General features: G+C 36.0%; 1 protein-coding gene and 1 pseudogene across 1 annotated transcript in view; one reads left to right on the forward strand and one right to left on the reverse strand.

The window, feature by feature from the left end:
- DNAH7 (dynein axonemal heavy chain 7) overlaps positions 1 to 21,817 on the reverse strand; it is a 330,767-nt gene that overhangs the window by 162,469 nt on the left and 146,481 nt on the right. The window contains exons 24-27 of the mRNA XM_007965701.3: positions 11,834 to 12,002; positions 7,855 to 7,957; positions 7,607 to 7,734; positions 1,175 to 1,387 (exon numbers count right to left, since the gene is read on the reverse strand). Of these exons, the coding sequence (XP_007963892.3) occupies positions 1,175 to 1,387; positions 7,607 to 7,734; positions 7,855 to 7,957; positions 11,834 to 12,002 (613 nt within the window). The remainder of the gene's footprint in view (positions 1 to 1,174; positions 1,388 to 7,606; positions 7,735 to 7,854; positions 7,958 to 11,833; positions 12,003 to 21,817) is intronic.
- LOC103217561 (large ribosomal subunit protein uL24-like) lies at positions 11,274 to 11,818 on the forward strand (annotated as a pseudogene).

Consider the following 21,817-nt stretch of genomic DNA (forward strand, 5'->3'; position numbering starts at 1 on the left):
GAGCATGTCCTGTTGATCTGGATTTTGTTTTTGGATCAATCTAACTGCACATAAATTATGAAGTGTCAGAAGTCTCTTTTGTTCTTTGAGAGGCTATTATTTAAAGCAAATGCTTAAATTGTTTCTTGCTATAACAGAAACAAGCTTCAAAATATTCAGGCCAAAACATTCAACAATTCTATATTAGCTTTGAAAAAGAATGATAGGATGTATTTGCAGGATTCCTTTGCTGCATAACTTTAATAGCTCAATTCCATAGTCAAGATTTCAGTGATGACATACACTAGGACAATGCATTATCCTTCCCATTATCTGACCACAATCTAATCCTGACACACCAACTTAATACAAATTGTTGCCTTTAGTCCCTTTTATTTACTGCGAAAAACAATGACTTGAAGTTATGTCAGGCTAATGTGAAATAGAATATCACCACTATATATCAGAATTCTTGATAACGTTATTATGGAAGATAAAAATGCATCCTATTGTTCTTAATCACATAGGATATAATTTAAAATCTGTATCTTCTACAAATCATGAATGTGAAAAATTTGAAGCTCCAAGGTCACATTTTGCATTTTGCTATTAACTAAGCCTATCTTGATTTCATAAAGAACTAACTAATGTACAGTTATATTTCATGGTTCTACAATATACTCTCAATGAAAAGTCAACCAAAGCTTAAAGTATTTGGGTTTTCATATATTACAGTTACAATTTAGACTATTTTGAAGGTAAACATCATACTGCAAATCTATTACTGCTAGTCCACAGTTGGCTGCAATTGTGTAAATAAAGTAAGTGACAATATTTAGAGTCTTTTGTGTATATGTATTAATTATACTTATTTCATTTAATGCTATATTTGTTTATACATTTATATAGACTGAGAGCATTCAAAACATTTCTCAGGAGTAAGCAATTTTATTCCTTGGTAGTATCTCATTAATGAAACAGAACTCAAATCACTAAGAATTACATGTATAAGGTTTTACAAATCATTATAAAATTTCTTTTTTCATGTGTACAAGATAATATATTTTTGGTGTAATAATTGATGTTTTTCAATCAATTAATGAAACCAACAAGTTATTGGAACTCTGTGAAGATCCATTAGGCTGGAAATTTACAAATAGGAAATTTACAAGTAAGAAATATTTGTGTTCTCTACCTTCAGATTCCCAGCAGCAGTAAGAACTGACTTCACGGCTCTCATTCCATAGTCGTAGTGATGTTGAGATGACAACTGTTCTGAACACAAGCGATACGTAGCCACAATTTTTACTGACAGTGGCCGAGCAGTGACAAACCCACAGGAGTACAGGACTATTTCAGCAATCATGGCATAGTCAGGCACCATCATTGCTACTGTGCGAAAGAGAGCCTATGGGTATGTAGAAAAGTTACTTTTAAAAGGATCATCGTAAAATAAGCTAGGCCCAGAAAGATAAATACCACATGTTCTCACTAATATGTGGAAGCTAAAAAAGTGTCTCCTAAAAGTAGAGAGTAAAATAGTGGTAACTGGAGGCTGGGAAAGGTGAGGTGGGGCAATAGGGAGAGGCTGGTTAACAAATGCAAAATTTCAGGTACACAAAAGAAATAAATTCTAGTGTACTGTAGCACTGTGGGGTGATTATAGTTAAAAATAGTTTATTCTATATTTTTAAATAGCTAAAAGAGAAGAATTTGAATGTTTCCAACACAAAGAAATAAATATTTGAGGTGATAGATACACTATACCCGGATTTGATCATTACACATCATTTACATGCATCAAAATATCACTCTCTACTCAATAAATATACACAATTATTATATGTCAATTAAGAATAATTTTAAAAAGCAAAAATGTGTAAAGAGTTTACAAAATTAAAATAAAAAGACCACTGTAAAGATAATCATGCTCTTTATTTCATAATGTTATGACTTTATACCTTTTCTACAATAGCTTTACATTTTAATGTTCATAGTCCATTAATAATAATGTATTGTATTCCTGAAATTTGCTAAGAGAGTAGACCTTAAATGTTAAGATCTACTTAACAGAAAGAAAATAGAAAAAGTATATACATGAGGTGGTGGGTAAATTGATTGGCTTGATTAGGGGTATTGTTACACAATGTATATGTATAGCAAAACATTGCATTGTATACCTTAAATATGTATGATGTTTATTTGCCAATCATACCTCAATAAAAACATCATTGACCTGGAAGTTTAAAAAGTAAACAAATAAACAGACAAATTCCTGGCTTCTAAAAATATAAAATAAAATAAATATCAATGTTCAAATCATATAGATAAAAAGCAACTTAAAAAATCAAATTTCTGTTGTGGTTATATAATATATCATTAGCTTTTTGTATCAATTCTCTTTCGCCTAAGTGTTCAATTTCAATTTCAATTACATTATATTCTTCGTGGGAAGCAACATGTTACGGAAACTCAGACTCTCCCAGGATGTTCAAATTTGGGTTTCTCATCTGGGCTGCTGAGTGTCCCCCTGTTGGGAGAGTGGGCTTCAAGCAAGGCTCTACGGGGATCTACTTAATTGTATAATCTAGGGTTTACCAGATTATGTTAGTGTTAGATAAATGATCCATTTTGAGATATTTTACACTTTTTTGAAACTGAAGTCACAATGTCAGTCTTTCAGCAAGCATAATAAAAGAAAGAAAACTGGAAAAAAGTAATAGATAATTATTAATAGAGATAAATCAATTTTACAAATTGTAAAGATAATTTTCTCTCATGATATTTAAAATACTGAGATTATATGATGTTATATGATGGTAAGTAAACAGAACCTCAGTATTTAAAATACTGAGCTTATATGATGTTATATGATGGTAAGTAAAAGAATAAATAAGAATTTAGGTGTAGAATATTAGTGTGTATGAGGACTCATTTCAACAGCTTATGTATTAAAACATGACTTGCTTGTACAAAATATGGAAAACAATAATATTCTAAGGGAAAAAGAAGTTATTCTAGTGAATGACAATCGTAGCCAGTTCATAAATACATTCTGGGAATTAGTTGAATTACCAAAAACTCAAGGTAGAAAGAAAATAAGAACATCTTGCTTAAATGATCTGTTATAACTCTTCTAAGTTGAGAACAATTCGAAAATTTGTATCAAGTAAGATCCTTCTAATATGTTGTGTTAATTACTAGCTAGAGGCTATAGTGCTGCTATTTTATCAATAAGGTTACCATTAAAGAATGGAAAGAATAAAATGTTTAAAAAATATAATTTGAGCAAAAACTTGAAATAAAAATGCTTAAGCAAGTGTTCGAACCACTACATACATGAGGAAAAAAAGAGCACGAGAATTGCTATACACTTGGTATCTCTTTTAAGGGGTAGGTTCTCAACAACGACTTTTTTAAAGAATAAAAGAGAGAATGACTGAATTAACAAATCAGTCAGCCAATCAATGGGGTTAGGGTGATAAAGTTTTTCTACAATAGCCCAAATTACTACTAGTTTGAGGTCAACATTCAGGACTGTGTGTTATAGGTTTCCCTTTGACCACCCTAGTTACTTCACAAATATCCTATTCACCTCTTAGCACTGTTAGCCATATGGTTGTGGAAAATGATGAAGCAGACATATTTCTGATTAGCAGAACAAAAAATAAAGTGAAGTAAAGAAGTGTCAAGGGGTATCATGATATTCCATTTATTAGGAGTCCTCTACCAACGATTAAATAATGATACTTAACACAATGAAAAGCATCCTGATTGAAATATTTTTTAAGCCTAAACCAGTGATTCCCAAACAGGTTGTGCAGCACACAGATATACTGTGGTTTGATTTTGGATGTATCAGAAATAATCTGTTGGTAATAGCAGTAAGTTTGAAGATAATTTAGTGCTTTGTTAAAAAAAAATTAAATTGGATTCTAGCTTAACCAGTGACATAGTTTGTTGAGTGTGAAAACAAAGAGGGTACAGATCCAGGTAACATGCCAAGACTTGAGTAAATTCCAGTGCATGTAATCGATGTGAACATAATCTTCATGTTTATCTCAACAAAAACAAATGATCAAGAATAGCTGTTCTACTGCTTCTGCTCTACTGGTGGAAGAAGGAGGGTGGTACATAAGGAAATGTGTATACTTTCTGGAGCATGCTTTCAAAAGACTAAATATTGGTACAATAGAAAAAATTCAAGCAATAACTTTTTACCATTTATTTTTAAGAAATTGCAAATCGGTTTTAAAAATATTTTGATCTGTTCAGGAACAAGCTTGATTTTAGGTGAATGAAATGGAGGATTTAGGATCTACTTTGTTTTTTTCTCCTCAATACTATTAGTGTTTCATCCTACATATACTCTGAAAAGCTATGTATCACTTCATTGGCTTTGTGACACTAGGAGATCTAGAATGTGTCTATTTTACCGTGGCTTCTAGCAAACTATTCTACACTTGATCTTAGCCAAAAGGCCAAGAAGCGATCTAGCAAACTATTCTAAAATGATCATTGACTACTGATTCTTCAGAATAGTTTAAATCTAAAATATAGCTTCCCTAAAGTGAAGATGTATTTAAGAAACTGCTTTATTATGCAGATTGCCTAAATGTAACAGGATGTCAAAATGGGACTCTTTTCGCATGATATGACACATCAGTTACACAGTAAGTATGATCTTCTCAACATACAAAATTTACAAAGGAAAGGTCTACAACCTCGAACCCTCTCATCTACTTGTAGATGACAAAATATTTGAGAGAGGAAAGAGTTGTGAAAATATTTCTTTTGAAGGGAGCTGTCGTTATGCTCTGAGTTCCCACAACCCTCCTCACTACACCCAAGTTCTGTGAGAGCTTGGTAGATATTCCTGCATTTTGGGAGATATGGACTGGTGCCTGACTCATGTCTGAAAAAGGATAGTGACCTGTGGTAGCAGGATTAATATCCAGGGGTTGTTGGGAAAAGGATTTATGAGTGGTACACAACAAAGAAGGCCCACAGTGAAGCTCTGTAAGTCCTGCCCTACATACCTCCTGGCAGAGTGAGAGCTCTCCAGCAGTGAAGTTTACATGGAGTCGACCACAGAGATCCAGGCAGAAAGAAGGCAATGACAACTGGAGAAACAGAATCTATCACTCAAGCCTCAGGAATCACAAATAGACTCCTCCTGATGGAAGAGTCCCTGAAGAACCCACGGACATGCACATTATATGATTCAGCTACAAACCTCAGCCAAGTCCAGGGACTTCACCCAGAAGGTCAGATCTGAATTGTATATATATTTAGTGTTCACTGCTAGTTTAAAGGATGAGCATTAATTTGTCAGACAGTAAAGTGGCAGCCTAGCGGAGCACTTGAGAGAGAAAACAGCATGTAGAAAGGCAAGGGACCTTCAGAGGCTAGTGAGGCCCAGTGCAACAGACAGAGGCAGGGAAATGGCAGGACAGATGTAACTGAGTCCTCATGCCAAGGCTCTTATAGATTGTACTAAGAAATCTGAACTTTAGTCCACAGACAAAAAGGAGCCCAGAAGTTTTTTAAAGTTGAAGATTATATGATTAGATTTCTTTTGGCAGACAACACTGGTAGCACTGTGATGGGGAATTCATTAGAGTGAATTTCAATAGAGAAGAAATTGATGCCAAGTCAACTATTGCAATGAGACACATGGGAGAAGAAAGAAGGCAGGGAGCAGCAAGGTGTGGCAAGGGGACCAGGTCGGTGCAGCAGGGATTGTAGGAGTTGTGTGAAATGGAAACCCTGGGCTTGGTGACTGACTGAATCACCAGGTGAAGAAGATGGAGTTTTTGAGAATGATTCTGAAGACTGGTAATGATACTTTCTGGGCCCCATCAGGCTTTTATTATTTTTTAAGGAATATGCAACTCTTTCATTTCAGACTTGTTAGGTATTTGGTATTTCCATATATACTTGAAAACAGATGCACTGTAGAAGCTTGAACCAACAAGGCTGCACAATAGGAGAAGCTATCAGAATTGAGAACAGTTTTTGGCCTCATGTAGAAGGAAAATACATTATCCCCGAGAACTACCAGGTAAATATGTTAGCACTATTTCAACCTGCACAGTAAATAAAACTGTGGAAAGGTCTGCAGAGGGCATTAACAAGTTCAACCAATAATGGCTCCCAGCTTTCTATAACAAGTTACTCAGAGATTTTTGCTTTTCCTACTTTTGCAAATTTATGTATTCAGATTGATCCTACCAAATAAAAGAGCAACATAGTGAACAAATAAAAGAACTGCAACAACAACAACAAAAAGCTTTCCAAAAGAAAATGCCAAATAAAACTTGTAAAATGCTTCTTAGATAGAAGAGGATTTACCGTTTTTCATTTGTTAATCATGCCTTCCTTCACTGAGGCAAAATACTAAAACATAAGACTTAACATATAAAGGGGCATGAAATGGAAATACAAAAACACTTGGCAGCAATTAGTCATATCAAGTCTTTTTGGTGGAAAAGAAAAACTGCTCATTTAGTCTGGGAAGCTGTCAGTCTAAGCATGTGAAGTGTGGAAGTAATATAGGATATAGTCAGGAGATTTGGTTTTGGATCCACAATTACTATTGCATTATTCTTCAACACTGCTGTCTATATATGTGCCATACATATGCAATTCATCAGAAAAGGATATAAAATTGTTAACCAAAATATGGGGAAAATATTTTACTAATAATCAAATAAAATGGTGTTTGTTTTTTTTTTTAAAGTCTGGTCAATTCAAGAAAGTGTTTTGTTCTTTTTCATTAAAAAATTAATGCTGGGTGTCAATGAAAATTGAGAATTGATACGGGATGAAAATCACTTCAATCTGTCTTGAAGCACAATTTAGCAACAAATACCTTGGTCCTATGACTCTATTTAAAGAAATATTTCAAAATAGAGAAAAGCCTTTAGTAAAAACTACTCATCATGATAATATTTATAATGCAGGAAAACTGAAAGCAAACTGAATGTCTAAAAGTAAGCTACAGTTCGGTAAATGTATTAATAGTTTGAATTATGCTTATAAAGATGGGAACATGTTCATGTTATAATATTAACATGAAAAAAACCCACCCAGCATACACAATAGTGTGCTTCCAGCATTGTAAAAAGGCATTTAAATTAGGGGGACACAATATATAGTAAGCAGTAGAATGGGTACCCCATTAGTAGTTTTCTATATTTTGTAATTTTTCACAGTTAGCACTATTTTAAAAATAAATATTTGGGGAATTGTTCCTGGTGTGGATATTTACTCTGTAAAGATGCTCAAAACTTTAAAAATTGCTTTCTAAAACAATTTTCTAAAATATTATAACTAAAACAAAATATTTTACATAAACTCGAGGATAGCATATTCTTTCTTTTCACACACACACAGGCACACACACACACACACACTTTTAAAATATTTTATTATTTTTTTTAAGAGACAAAGTCTCACTATGCCCAGGCTGGTCTGAAACACCTGAGCTCAAGTGAGCCTCCCACCACCTCATCCTCCCAAAGTGCTAGGATTATAGGCGTGAGCCACCACACCCGGCCCTTTTCATATATTAACTTTGTAAATTATAGAGAAGAAACAGATTATATAGTAACTCCTTCCATACCTTCAGGTTATCTGGCAGTTCTGATCGCCCAGCATACCCAGGGTTCATTGTTATAAAGACAGCACAGGTGGGGTCAAGTTTTAGTTCAGTTCCTTCAAACATCAGTATATCAGTACCTGCATTAATACCTGTAGGTAATCAGGAATTAAATGACTTAGTAACACCACATATAAACATGAGCTGTGCCATTCATTACCTCTCATATTTCTTTTATTTTCACATAATGCAAAGACAAACTAGTCCATTACCTCTTTGGATAGTAAGAATTTGTTGAGCAACCACAGAGAGTACTTCCAAATCAATTCTGTTAAACTCATCAAAGCAAGCCCAGGCTCCACACGATAACAGTCCCTATGAGAAAAGAGTAATGAAAATTTTTGACTTTATCTGATTCAATATTGCATTGAAATGTTGTATTTTCACCTGATCTTTTCTAGGATTTAATATCCTGTCAAGGAAATTGCTTATTTGCCTTTATCTTTAAAGACAGCTGATTTTTTTCATTACCAATTCATTATACTGCATGAATAAAAGAGTTTGATCAATTGGAAAATTTTCCAATTAACATTTTTCTCCTTTCTGCATTTTTTTTTTTAGCATTTAGACATACACCTATAATCTCAAAGCCTTTCCTGCTTTTTATTTACAAGTTGATTTTATTTGCTTACTCCACATAGATTTTATAGCATAGGTTATAATAACCATTTAAATAAGATGACTTCTGTTGCGAATGAGACTGCTTTGTGGTTTGAGCACCTTAATAGCCAACTACCATAGTTTAAGGCCCTGGTTTGCAGTCCTAACCCACAGCTACCTCACAGATATGTACTATTTTATCATAAGGAAAAACTGGAAAATCAAGCATAAGTGGTTTCATCTGAATTCAGATTTACTTTTAAAAACATCAAACGATTAAACAAATATGTACTGAACATATATTTTATAGATTGTGTATAGATTGCATGCACACACACACACGTGTTACATCAAGTACATTGTATGTGCCAACTGTGACTCATAGCACTTTGTATGTATCTTTTATGCAAGGACACTTTTAAGGCTATACCATATGAGATGTTAAATAATTAGCACAAAGCCACACAGATTATAGCAGCTGACCTTGGATTTTTACACATTTCATTCTTCTGAACCACACTGGATTGTACACGACTTCTATGCATGCCAAAGAATAGTACATTCTCATTAGTTGGAGAAGACTCTATAAATGACTTTGACCTCTTATGCATGACAACAAATCACAGAGAATAGAATGCTTTGGAAGTCATATTCAAGCTTTATATAAATTTTGAGAGTCTTGATAATAAAAGTCATGCCTTTCTAATATTCTACCCCTATTATCCAGCACAATCCCAACACAAAGAAGCTATTTACAAATACTTACAAATAAGCAAATTTAATAAGTTTATGACTCTAAATAAAATAAGATAGTCATTACATAGATTCAAAAACTGAGCAATATATACCGACATTTCTTTAGACATTTAAGAATGCAATGGCTATTCAAATTGCATGTAGAATTCTTTAGTTTTGTTATTTTTTCTTTTATATATCTATTTTTATTTGATATATAAATACGAAGTCACTATGCAATCTGGTATCCATCACTTGAATAACATACACTGGCATCATACCATTTTGCTTTCCATACCATTTTATGGTATCCATCACCTGTGTAACATACACTGCATCTATGAAGTAATCTCTCATCACACACCTCTCCCACCTTCTCACCCTTCAATTTCTATCATTCTACTCTCTACACAGCCATGTGTACAGATTTCTTAGCACCCACTTATGAGTGAGAACATGGGATATTTGACTTTCTGTGCCTGGCTTGTTTCATTTAAGATAATGACTTCTAGTTTCATCCAGGTTGCTGCAAAAGACATGATTTCATTCTTTTTTATGGCTGAATAGTATTTCATTGTATAGATGTAATCCATTTTCTTTATCCATTTCTCCACTGAAGGACACTTAGTTTGATTCCATATCTTTGCTATAGGGAATAGTGCTCATTTCAACGAGGTTGTAAATCATTACAAAGAATGAATTAAAATGTTAGTTGGTCATTTAAATATTTTCTTGATATTTTATTAATTACAATTTTGAGCTTTTAAATGTTCTAATTCTAATTGTTTCAGTATCACAAATGTAGAATAATTAAACTCCAGATCAGTCATATTCTAGCCAGGAACAATTTACAGCATATTCTATTTTAGCCAGGAACAATTTACAGCATATTCTATTTTGCTAGTTTTTAAATCTTTTTTTTTTTTTTTTTTTTTTTGAGATGGAGTCTCGCTCTGTCGCCCGGGTGGGAGTGCAGTGGCCGGATCTCGGCTCACTGCAAGCTCCGCCTCCCGGGTTCACGCCATTCTCCTGCCTCAGCCTCCCGTGTAGCTGGGACTGCAGGCGCCCGCCACTTCGCCCGGCTATTTTTTTGTATTTTTTAGTAGAGACGGGGTTTCACCGTGTTAGCCAGGATGGTCTTGATCTCCTGACCTCGTGATCCGCCCGTCTCGGCCTCCCAAAGTGCTGGGATTACAGGCTTGAGCCACCGCGCCCGGCCTTTAAATCTTTTTTAAAGTTAACTTCTTCTGGAGAAAATTTGGAAAAGTAAATATTCCAGAATCTTTAAAATGTGCTTTGCATATACATGGACACAAAGAAAAGAACAATGGACACTGGGTCCCATTTGAGGGTGGAGGGTGGGAGGAGGGTGAGGATTGAAAAACTACCTATTGGCTATTATGATGATTATCTGGGTGACAAAATTATCTGCACACCAGATAAACTCTCGCAACACACAATCTGCCCATGTAACAAACCTGCATCTGCACCCCTGGAATCTAAAATAAAAATTGGAAATAAAAATAAAATAAAATATGCTTTGAAAAATTACAGAAAAATATAAATAAACATATAATTTCCAATGGATCATTTTGTGTTCAGTTGTGTCACCTAACATTTTAAGGAATGACACAAGCTATAGCTATAGCCACAAGCTGCTGAAATGATCAGATGTTTACAGGTTTATAGGCAGGGACTTGGTATCTCTAATTCCACCTTTTGAAGCTCATGGACTGACAAGAGTAAGAATCTAACTTAGAATTTAAAAAAAGTAATACACTGATTTGATCTTTATAAATTATTAAATTATCACATGTAACCTGAAAATATGTACATCTATAATGCATAAATAAAAATAAATTTTTAAAAATAAAAACAAATAAAACTTAAGATTTCAAGTTCACTGAAATGATTGATTAGAATATGTCTATAAAAGTAAATTACTGACTCTAAATAATGTCTCAATAACAAGATCGACAGGTTAAAGATGTCTTTAGAATCCCACAACCTTTACATGATGCAATCGTTCTCAAACTCTTATCTGCTCCAGTGTATTTAAGGGACACCACTTACTCCAACCAGTAATAATGATTTGTTACAGTAGGGACTGGAGAGGGAAGTAGAGCTTCTTTCTCTGCAAATAGGGTTTGGCTATAACCTTACTTCCTTTAAGAATTATTGAGATAGTGCTTCAATTTTTACTTTGACTTAAGTTACAGTAAACCTTTTACTTGTATTCAATTATGTTGCATCATAAATAGCCATCTCTGATCAGTTATCCTGTTGTAAAGAAATGAGGAGTTCCCTTTTGCGGCCATCACCGAAGCAGGAGCAGCCAAAATGAAGTTTAATCCCTTTGTGACTTCCGACCGAAGCAAGAATCGCAAAAGGCATTTCAATGCACCTTCCCACATTCGCAGGAAGATTATGTCCTCCCCTCTTTCCAAGGAGCTGAGACAGAAGTACAACGTGCGATCCATGCCCATCTGAAAGGATGATGAAGTTCAGGTTGTACAAGGACACTATAAAGGTCAGCAAATTGGCAAAGTAGTCCAGGTTTACAGGAAGAAGTATGTTATCTACATTGAACGGGTGCAGCGGGAAAAGGCTAATGGCACAACTGTCCACGTAGGCATTCACCCCAGCAAGGTGGTTATCACTAGGCTAAAACTGGATAAAGACCGCAGAAAGATCCTTGAACGGAAAGCCAAATCTCGCCAAGTAGGAAAGGAAAAGGGCAAATACAAGGAAGAAACAATTGAGAAGATGCAGGAATAAAGTAATCTTATATAAAAGCTTTGATTAAAACTTGAAACAAAGGAAAAAAAAAAAAAAAAAAGAGGAGTTAATTCAAACCTTAAAGAATTTTCCCAAAGCCAAATAATCCAACCCATCAGAGCAGTTGAAAACAACACATTGTTTGGCTACAGCTTTTGCCAAATCCTTGGTAGTTTCAGTCTTCCCAGTGCCAGCTGGACCCTCAGGTGCTCCTCCAAGGTGCAAATGAAGGGCTCCAAATAAGGTTCTGAAACATATGAAATAGACATTCTTTGTAGAATAATGTGATTTTTTTCCATGCACATGCCAAGAAGAGAAAAAGGTTACATTGAGAACCAAACCTCCAACTTCCTCTTTGATTTCTTCCTTCCCAGTAACCTCTGAAAATCTCTGATAGTTCATTACTTTGTCTGTTATTATATTTTATTTCTGAATAGTTATATATATGCCACATTGAGAACAAATTCACTTTTGAAATTTAATGTTGACTTCTGGCCAATACGAGAAATCAGCTGACCTTGAATCCCCCAATTCCCCAACTATAAGCACATGGAAATATTACAGAAAAGAAAACAAATAATAATTTAAAACACATGGCCAGGTTTGAAAGAATGAAAAGAAAATTACCAATGAAGAAGGAATGCAAAGCTGGAGAATTAGACATTAAAAGATTGTTTCGGGATCGTTATATAAATAAATGCGTATATTTATGCTCAGATAGAAACAGAAAATAAACCCTCAGAAGTGAGCAACGTGGGGAGCTGGCATGGATCCACCTGTATAAATCTAGAAGTCTTGAAAGGCTGTCTTGTCTCTAAATGGAAACTAAAATCACTCCAGCAACTTACCGGAGAGGGACAAACAAGAGTCAATTATGGAAGAGACAAGGAAGCCTACCCTTTATGCAGGGCCTGATGAAAAGCTTGTATCGTTCGTGCAGGGAAAAAGAGGTCCAAGTTTCTACTAGTCATGGGTACATTAATCCAAAATGATAACATTTTGTTCTGAACCAGAAAAAACTCTAGAGTCCTCCTCAGAGATAAATATGAAACTGCTCTTTATGGACATCTCCACAGGTGACAACATGCAAGCCTGGGGAAACAATCACTATTAAAATGAGCTCACAGTTCAAACAGGAGAGAGAGATCAGAGTTAGGAGACAGACTTGCTGTGGCAAAAGCAGATGGACAAAGAGTGTTATTATATAAATGGCGTCCTACCCTCTATGGTATCCTGGTGGCCTGTTAAATGAGATTTTAAATATAAAGCAACAGACACCAAAAAATTGTGAGAGAAAAACAGAAGCCAATTTTATAAATGAGACAATTTGAAACTCCAGCAATAAAAATATAATTTAAAAACTCAGTGAATAAGTTAAATAGCGGAATAAACATAAAGAAACATAAAATTATGCACTAAAAATTACTCAAAGAGATACAGAGACTGAATGCAAGAAAAGTTAAGAGAAATAGGAGGAAGAAAATGGGGAAGAAGCAAAATTTAAACAGCAATGGCTGATAATTTTTCAGAATTCAAGAAAAACATGAATGGAAAAAGGCCCAAATAGGATAAATAAAAACTAATGTACATCTAGTAACATTACAGTGAACATCAACAATAAAGAGAAATCTTAAAAACTATAACAGAGAAAAGAAAATTACCTACAAAAGAATAACGGGGACTTAGCAGCAGTAGCAATGGATGTCAGGAGAATAATGAGTTTTAAGGGCTGAGGGAACACTGTTCATCTACACTTCTATACCTAGCTAATCTGTCATTTAATAATTGAGCAAAGACACACAAGGAAGCATTTTTAGACAAAGACTGATAGAGCTCATTACTTGCAAAGCCTCCCTGGAACAGTTACTAGAAGACATTGCCTAGTAAGGGGAAGAAAATTAAACCAAAAGTAAGGCAAAGCAAGAAGCACTGGTGAGTAAAGAAAATGATAAAACATTTTTGGTAAACCTGTATATTAATAGTAAAAAATATGTAACACTCTATTTAATAGGGTTCTTTCTTGGAATTTTGACTAAAGCCTCAAGCTGAGAACAATAAGTACCAGCTTATCTTATCTTATAGATGGTGAAGTTGGTTTGGAACATTAGCTATCATCAGGGCATATAAAAATTAGATAAGAAGACCATAAATGAGTGCTCAGGAGTGAGGACTTCTTTAGAAAGAATCATTTGTGTGTTGTGTTTTTTACCTCTCTCTGTATGGTGGAAGAGTAGCACTTTTCCCTCTCCCAAGCTAACTGAGGGGCCTTTGAGACTACTCAGAAAGCTCGACACAGCATCCACCCCCTGAATTTTCTAGAGCACAGAAACTGAGTGCTGACTCACAACCAAAAACATTTCAAGCTGAAAAGATGCCTGCAGCTTCTCCTGATGGCAGAATGGGAGAAAAGAAACAGAGAGATGTGTTCCCACTGCTGGCAAAACAAACGTGTGTCTATCACCTGGCCAGGTCCAGATCCCAAGAGCCAGATTTGAGTCACACTGAATGGGACCCTATGCAGGAGGCCCATCTGAAACAGGAGAAAATCCCCAAAAGAGGGTCTGTGTGTGGTGAGCCTCAGAGGCTGAAGCAAAAGGCACCTGCGGCCAGCCCGAGAAGGCATTTTCCAAAAGTGGGAGAATCCAGTCACTTCAGTGGCTTTAAGGGACCTGCATAAACATCCTTTGGAAGATCTGGCACATCTGGGCTTGTGCCATCACCAAGACATCACTAAACAGCCAAGAGATAGTTGTTACACAAGACACTTGTCACATATAAACCTAGTTCTCTCTTTCTGTTTTCTCCCCTTCAACCTCTAATACTGGGCGAAGCAAAAGATAAGCTATTGAGAGATGAAACCAAGGATAGGGATAAAAATAGCTAAAAATTGATCACATCTATTTTCCAAATTCAGGCTCTCAGCCTGAGTCAGACTTGAGCCTTGAGCTGAGGGAGAAGGAAGCTTTAAATTGGATGGGAGCTATTATTAATTTTGATATTAGATGTAAGTGGACTTTTATTATTTTAAAAAATGACATTTATAATTAATATTTTAGAGTGACCAGAAAAGTTAGGGAATCTACCCTAGATTTCATTCAGGAATGAGAAATATTTATATAATAGAGCAACTTTAAAAGAACAGTAATAAGAAAGAATAAAATTGCTTTCTGCTTGCATCCTAAAACTGGCTTATTCAATAGACTAGTTAAAATGTCTAATTTTCAGGAAAGAAATTTAAAAACAAATTTTAATTTAGTATTTGACAATAATTTGGAATATAAGAGATAGGAACCTGGAGTTAAAGTAAAGACATTTTATTATTCAGAAAGAGAATAGAGATATTTATTAACTTTAGGCTTTATTAAGCAAAACAGGCATTCGTTAAATGTAAGATAACCTTTAAGAGAATAGAAACAGCACCCTATATCATAGCCCATATCATATCCCATGCTATATCCATATCAAATGAGATAAATGAATAAAGAAAACTCAATCACTTAATAAAAGAGAAGACACGAGAAAAACAAAGCAAAACAAAATAAAACGTTAAACTTGGAGAATATAAAACACAAAATAAGATTATTTAAATATGTTCAAATACTTTATAAATCACATAAAATGTAAAGGTGTTATACTTGCTAGTCAAAGAATACAGAGCCAGCCCCTCTTCATTTTCATTTGGCTAAATCTCCTTATCCTTCAATATTAGATATCCTAATATAAGATCTCATCCAGATGTTGTTGTTGTTGTTGTTATTGTTTGTTTTTTTGTTTTGAGACGGAGCCTCGCTCTGTCATCTAGGCTGGAGTGCAGTGGCACAATCTCGGCTCACTGCAACCCTCCGTCTCCTGGGTTCAAGCGATTCTCCTGCCTCAGCCTCCCGAGTAGCTGGGATTACAGGTGCCCGCCACCATGCCCAGTTAGTTTTTGTATTTTTAGTAAAAACGGGGTTTCCCCATGTTGGCCAGGCTGGTCTCAATCTCCTGACCTCGTGATCTGCCCGCGTTGGCCTCCCAAAGTGCTGAGATTACAGGCGTGAGCCACTGCGCCTGGCCCCAGATCTTTTATTAACAATTTCCTTCATAGAGCATTCCCCCATTAATTCCATTCCCCTCGGGATTAATATATCTGTAGCACCTAATGCTTACCTCTAATATTTTACTCAGTACACTGTATTATAATTGTTTTTAAAACTGCCTTTCCCATCTGACCGAAAAATATTTAAATACAGAAACTCTGTATCTTTTCTCTATCAAGAGCACTACCAGAGTATATAGTATATAGTAGCTAATCAAAAATGCTTCTTGGATTGATAGATGAAATTTAAGAATTCTTTTTTCCTCACAGTTACATGGTAGATATACACATGTAACGTTGACTGTAAAGGGATTCCTATATTGTAAAATCTATAAAGACTTCAGCTGGGTACAGGGTACAGCTGTAAGCAATTGCACTAGTGTTAGATCCTGTATAGGTTCTTCAAGTGATTGGGCCTGCCCCTGTGCCATACAATTGGCATGATATCAAAGAAGATTCCAGTACAACTGCATTGTTCTTGGCCTTAATTCTGAACACTTGCCCTGGTTCATTTGATGCTCCATAAATAATAGTCCTACCAGGTCAATGAGGAAGACTCATACATTAAGCACTATCCACTATCTGAAAAACATCATTTTAAATAAAACATAAGTAGCCTCACTGTTTACAAAAAAAAAAATTTACAATTTTTTTTTTTTTTTTTTTTTTTGGAGACAGTCTTGCTCTGTCACCCAGGCTGGAGTGCGGTAGTGAAATCTCGGCTCACTGCAACCTCTGCCTCCTGGGCTCAAGTGATTCTCCTGCCTCATCCTCCCTAGTAGCTGGCATTACAGGCATGCACCACCATGCCCCACTAATTTTTGTATTTTTAGTAGAGGCAGGTTTTCACCATGTTGGCCAGGCTGGTCTCAAACTCCTAACCTCAGGTGATCCTAACCTCAGTCTCCCATAGTGCTGGGTTTACAGGTGTAAGCCACCATACCTGGCCAAAACATTTACAATTCTAATCATTCTCTAGGAAACAATATAATTTAAAACTGCTTTTCAGTTTACGGATATTCAATACATTTTATTAAATACCTGCTTTATGCCAGGAAATGAGTTGGTGCTGGGGGGAGAGAGAGAAATAGGACACAATCTTTGTAGTCTATGAAAAGACTACAATAAAGAATATCAGATATATCAAATATATTTTCAACCCATTATGATGAGTGCTATGACAGAAGAAGATACATGCTTCTGTCTCAGTGATGCTTCTTCTGAAGATACATGCTTCTTCATTCTCAGTGACGAGAATCACTGAGGACAGATTCTTAATGTAGGGAATGTCAGAGAAAAGCTACCCATAAAAGATGATGTTCCAAAGGATTAAGTAGGAGTTAGTTATATTTATTGAGGAACAAAAGAAAGGGAGAGAACTTGCCAGGAAAACGAGAGGCTTATGTGCACAGGTAGTGAGTGAAGAAGTGGAATGGTATGCATAAGAAAGAGTTTGATGTTACTGGAATATTGAGTTCAATAGACAGATTATATTGCACCTCAGATGCTATATTAGAACTTAAAAAACTTAAAAAATTGGGAAGATATTAAGCAGCTAAAAGGATGGTGCTATTAGAGCCAGGAGAAGAAAACAGTGTTGAGCAGAATCTTTCTATCCTTCCTCTCTTCTTGACTATATCAACCATATGAAGGAAACTTATACCAAAACTTCTAATTTCTCACTCCATCCATATTGTACTTAGGAGGTCAATTCCTGACATGAGTGGTACCCTGTTTAAGCAGTGGTTGGAGTCACTGTGTGGCTCTCATTCCCCATCTGCAACTGGATGAATTGGACCCACTATACTTGGATTCAGTTCTTCAGCCATATGGAAAGCAAGCTTAGCTTTACGGAGCATGAAATAGCCATCTTCAAGCTAGGCTACATTCTTCGATCCAGATTATACATGAGAGCTCTGAATTGAGGATCAGATAATTGCTCAGTCACTTACAAACTAAGACTTTATTTTTCATTACTTTAGCTCTTTAGGTGCTCTGAAAGGAAGAAAAATGTAGATTCCAAATTCCTAACACATATTTAAGAAACATTTCTAAAATAAAATCAGATATTTGACAAAGGAACAAGGGCAATTTTATGGAGAACAGATAGTCTTTTCAACAAATGGTGGTGAAACTACTGGAAAAAGTGAATCTAAACACAAAATTAATTCAAAATGGATCACAGACTTAAATGTAAAACTTAAAACTGTACAAGTTTAACAGGTATATGATCTCCTAGGGACATTCAGCTGGTAAGGGAAGCACACCTTAAGTAAGCATGGGTACAACTCCAGTAAACACACTGCACATGCTCCCCTCCCAAGTGCTGGCAGGCCACTGCACAGGTGGACAGCCCACTCCAAGAGAAGGATCATGGGAGAAAGAACACAAGACCACAGAGGCACGTCAAGTCAGAAGGTCAAACCGTGCACCTGTCTTTCAAGTTGCCCACTTGGCCCTCTTCCAAGTGTACTTTCCTTCCTCTTGTTTCTGCTCTAGAGCTTTTAAATAAACTTTTACTCCTGTTCTAAAACTTGCCTCAGTTTCTCTTTCTGCCTTATGCCCTTCCATCAAATTCTTTCTTCTGAGGAGGCAAGAATTGAGGTTGCTTCAGACCTGCGTGGATTCACCACCAGTAACATGGTGTCTTTATAATGGCTCACTACAGCCTCAACTCCTGGGCTCAAGTGATCCTCCTGCCTCAGCCTTCAATGTAGCTAGGACTAAAGGTGTGCACCACCATACTTGGCCATTTTTGTTTTGTTTTGTTTTGTTTTGTTTGTTTGTTAGTTAATTTTTTGTAGAGATGGGAGTTTTGCTATGTTGCCCAGACTGGTCTTGAATTCTTGGTGTCAAGTGATCCTCCTCCCTTGGCCTCCCAAAGTGCTGGGATTATAGGTGTGAGCTACTGCACTCAGTCAAAAGATAGTATTTAGACAATAAAAACACAAGCTACATACTGGAAGGAAATATTTGCAGAAACGCATATCAGATAAAGGACTTGTATTCAAAATATACAAAGAACACTTAAAATTTGACAAAAGAAAAATAACCCAATTACAAAATGGACAAAAGATCTGAACAAACACCTCACCAAAAGAGATATCCATATAAAAATAAGCATATGAAAAGATGCTCAACATCACATATCATTAGGGAATTGCAAAAAAGCAAAATGAGATGCCACTACACACCTATTAGAATGACTAAAATCAAAAGCATTGACAACACCAAATGCTGGCAAGATGTGGAGTAACAGAAATTCTCATTCATTGCTGGTGGCAATGCAAATGGAGTTCCAAAGTACAGCCACTTTGGGAGGCAATCTAGCAGTTTCTCACAAAGCTAAATATAGGCTTAGTGCATGATCCAGCAATCATGCTTCTAGTTATTTACCCAAATGAGTTTAAAACTTATGTCCACCCAAAAACCTTCACAAGAATATTTGCAGCAGCTTTATTTATAATCACTGAAATTTGGAAGCAACCAAGATGTCCTTCAACAGGTGAATAGATAAACTGTGTTACACCCATATAATAGAGTATTATTCATCAATAAAAATAAATGTGTTATCAAGCTTCAAAAAGACATGGAGGAACCTTAAATGCATATTGCTAAGTGAAAAGAGACAATATATATAATTTCAGGTACCATATGACACTTTGGAATAGATATATGACAAAAATGGTCAGTGGTCGCCAGAGATTCTGGGGGAGGGGAGGAGGAAATTATATTTGGAGCATGGGGACATTTTTAGGGCAATAAAATTATTCTTTAGTAGTGGATATATGACATTATGCATTTGTCAAAACCCACAGAACTCTACAACACAGTGGACCCTGATATAAATTGTATAAATTGTGAACTTTAGTTAACAGGCATGTATCAATATTGGTTTATCAATCGTAACAAATGTACCATACTAATGAGGGATGTTGGGCCAGGCACAGTGGCTCAAATGTGTAATCCCAGCACTTTGGGAGGCTGAGGCAGGCGGATCACGAGGTCAGGAGATCAAGACGATCCTGGCCAACATGGTGAAACTCCGTCTCTACTAAAAATACAAAAATTAGCTGGGGATGGTGGCATGTGCCTGTAATCCCAGCTACTCAGGAGGCTGAGGCAGGAGAATCGCTTGAACCAGGGAGTCGGAGGTTGCAGTGAGCTGAGATCGTGTCACTGCACTCCAGCTTGGCAACAGAGCGAGACTTTGTCTCAAAAAAAAAAGAAAGATGTTAATGGGAGAAACTGGGTAGGACAGAGAGAGGTTAAGAATTCTCTGTACTTTCTGCATAATTTTTTTGTAAATCTAAAATTACTCTTTAAAAAGTCTTTTTTAAACAGAGTCTCACTCTGTCACCCAGGCTGGAGTGCAGTGGCACAGTCTCGGCTCACTGCAGCCTCCACCTCCTGGGTTCAAGTGATTCTCCTACCTCAGCCTCCTGAATAGCTGGGACTACAGCCACACACCACCCCACCCAGCTAATTTTTATATTTTTAGTAGAGATGGGTTTTCGCCATGTTGGCCAGGCTGGTCTTGAATTCCTGGGCTCAAATGATCCACTCACTTTATCCTCCCAAAGTGCTGGGATTACAGGCATGATCCACCACACCAGGCCAAAACGTCTACTTTTTTAAAGGAAGAGAATTAAATAAATACATTTAATTCAATTAAATCAGTAGGGCTTACTGTGTGCCTACGTGTGAAGAACTGAGAAAGAGTTGAGGACAAAGCTAGGTATTTGTAGAGATGACTGGGTTGATAAATAGCCACTGTCATTTCCTGAGATGGGACTAGGGGAGGCTGAGTGAATTTAGGAGGTAAAATGGTACATTTGCTTTTAGAAGAAATGTAAATGTAAGTACCTATGAAATATCAAATGGAAATATCAAGTAGACTTGTGTATAGCAAGCTTATAGGAGAGACTAGGGCCAGAGGTACAGATATGGGGTCTTCAAGATGTAGGCCATTAAAGCACGGGACTGGATGAGAACATTCAGGAAACCACAAAGCATGAAACAAATCACTACATGAAAAAACTCTTGAAAATTCAGCGTTTCTAGCCTATTCTCATGAATCAATATTGTGATACTGACCATACTGCCAAAAGCAATCTACAGATTCAATGCAATTCCCACATCAAAATACCATGGTCATACTTCACAGAACTAGAATAAACAATCCTAAAATTCATATGGAAGCCAAAAAAACCCTGCCTAGTCAAAGCAAAACTAAGCAAAAAGAACAAACCTGGAGGTATCACATTACCCAACTTCAAACTACACTACAAGGCTATAGTTACCAAAACAGCATGGTACTAGTATAAAAATAGGCACATAGGCACATAGACCAATGGAACAGAACAGAGAACCCAGAAATAAAGCCAAATACTTACAGCCAACTGATCTTCAACAAAGCCAACAAAAACATAAAGTGGGGGAAAGGACACGCTATTCAACAAATGGTGCTGGGATAACTGGCAAGCAATATTTAGAAGAATGAAATTGGATCCTCAGCTCTCACCTTATACAAAAATCAACTCAAGATGGATCAAAGACTTAAATCTAAGACCTGAAACCATAAAAATTCTATAAGATAACATTAGAAAAATCCTTCTAGACATTGGCTTAGGCAAAGAGTTCATTACTAGGAACCCAAAAGCAAATGCAACAAAAACAAAGATAAATAGATGGGACTTAATTAAACTAAAAAGCTTCTGCACAGAAAAAGAAATAATCAGCAGAGTAAACAGACCAACCCACAGAGTAGGAGAAAATATTTGCAAACTATGCATCTGACAAAGGACTAATATGCAGAATCTATGAGGAACTCAAATCTGCAAGAAAAAAACAACTAGTTCCCCAAAAATTGGGTTAAGGACATGAATAGACAATTCTCAAAAGAAGATATACAAATGGCCAACAATCATATGAAAAAAATGCTCAACATTACTAATGATCAGGGAAAGGTAAATCAAAACCAC

The sequence above is a fragment of the Chlorocebus sabaeus genome, chromosome 10 (genome assembly GCF_047675955.1).
Source record: "Chlorocebus sabaeus isolate Y175 chromosome 10, mChlSab1.0.hap1, whole genome shotgun sequence".
NCBI lineage: Eukaryota > Metazoa > Chordata > Mammalia > Primates > Cercopithecidae > Chlorocebus > Chlorocebus sabaeus.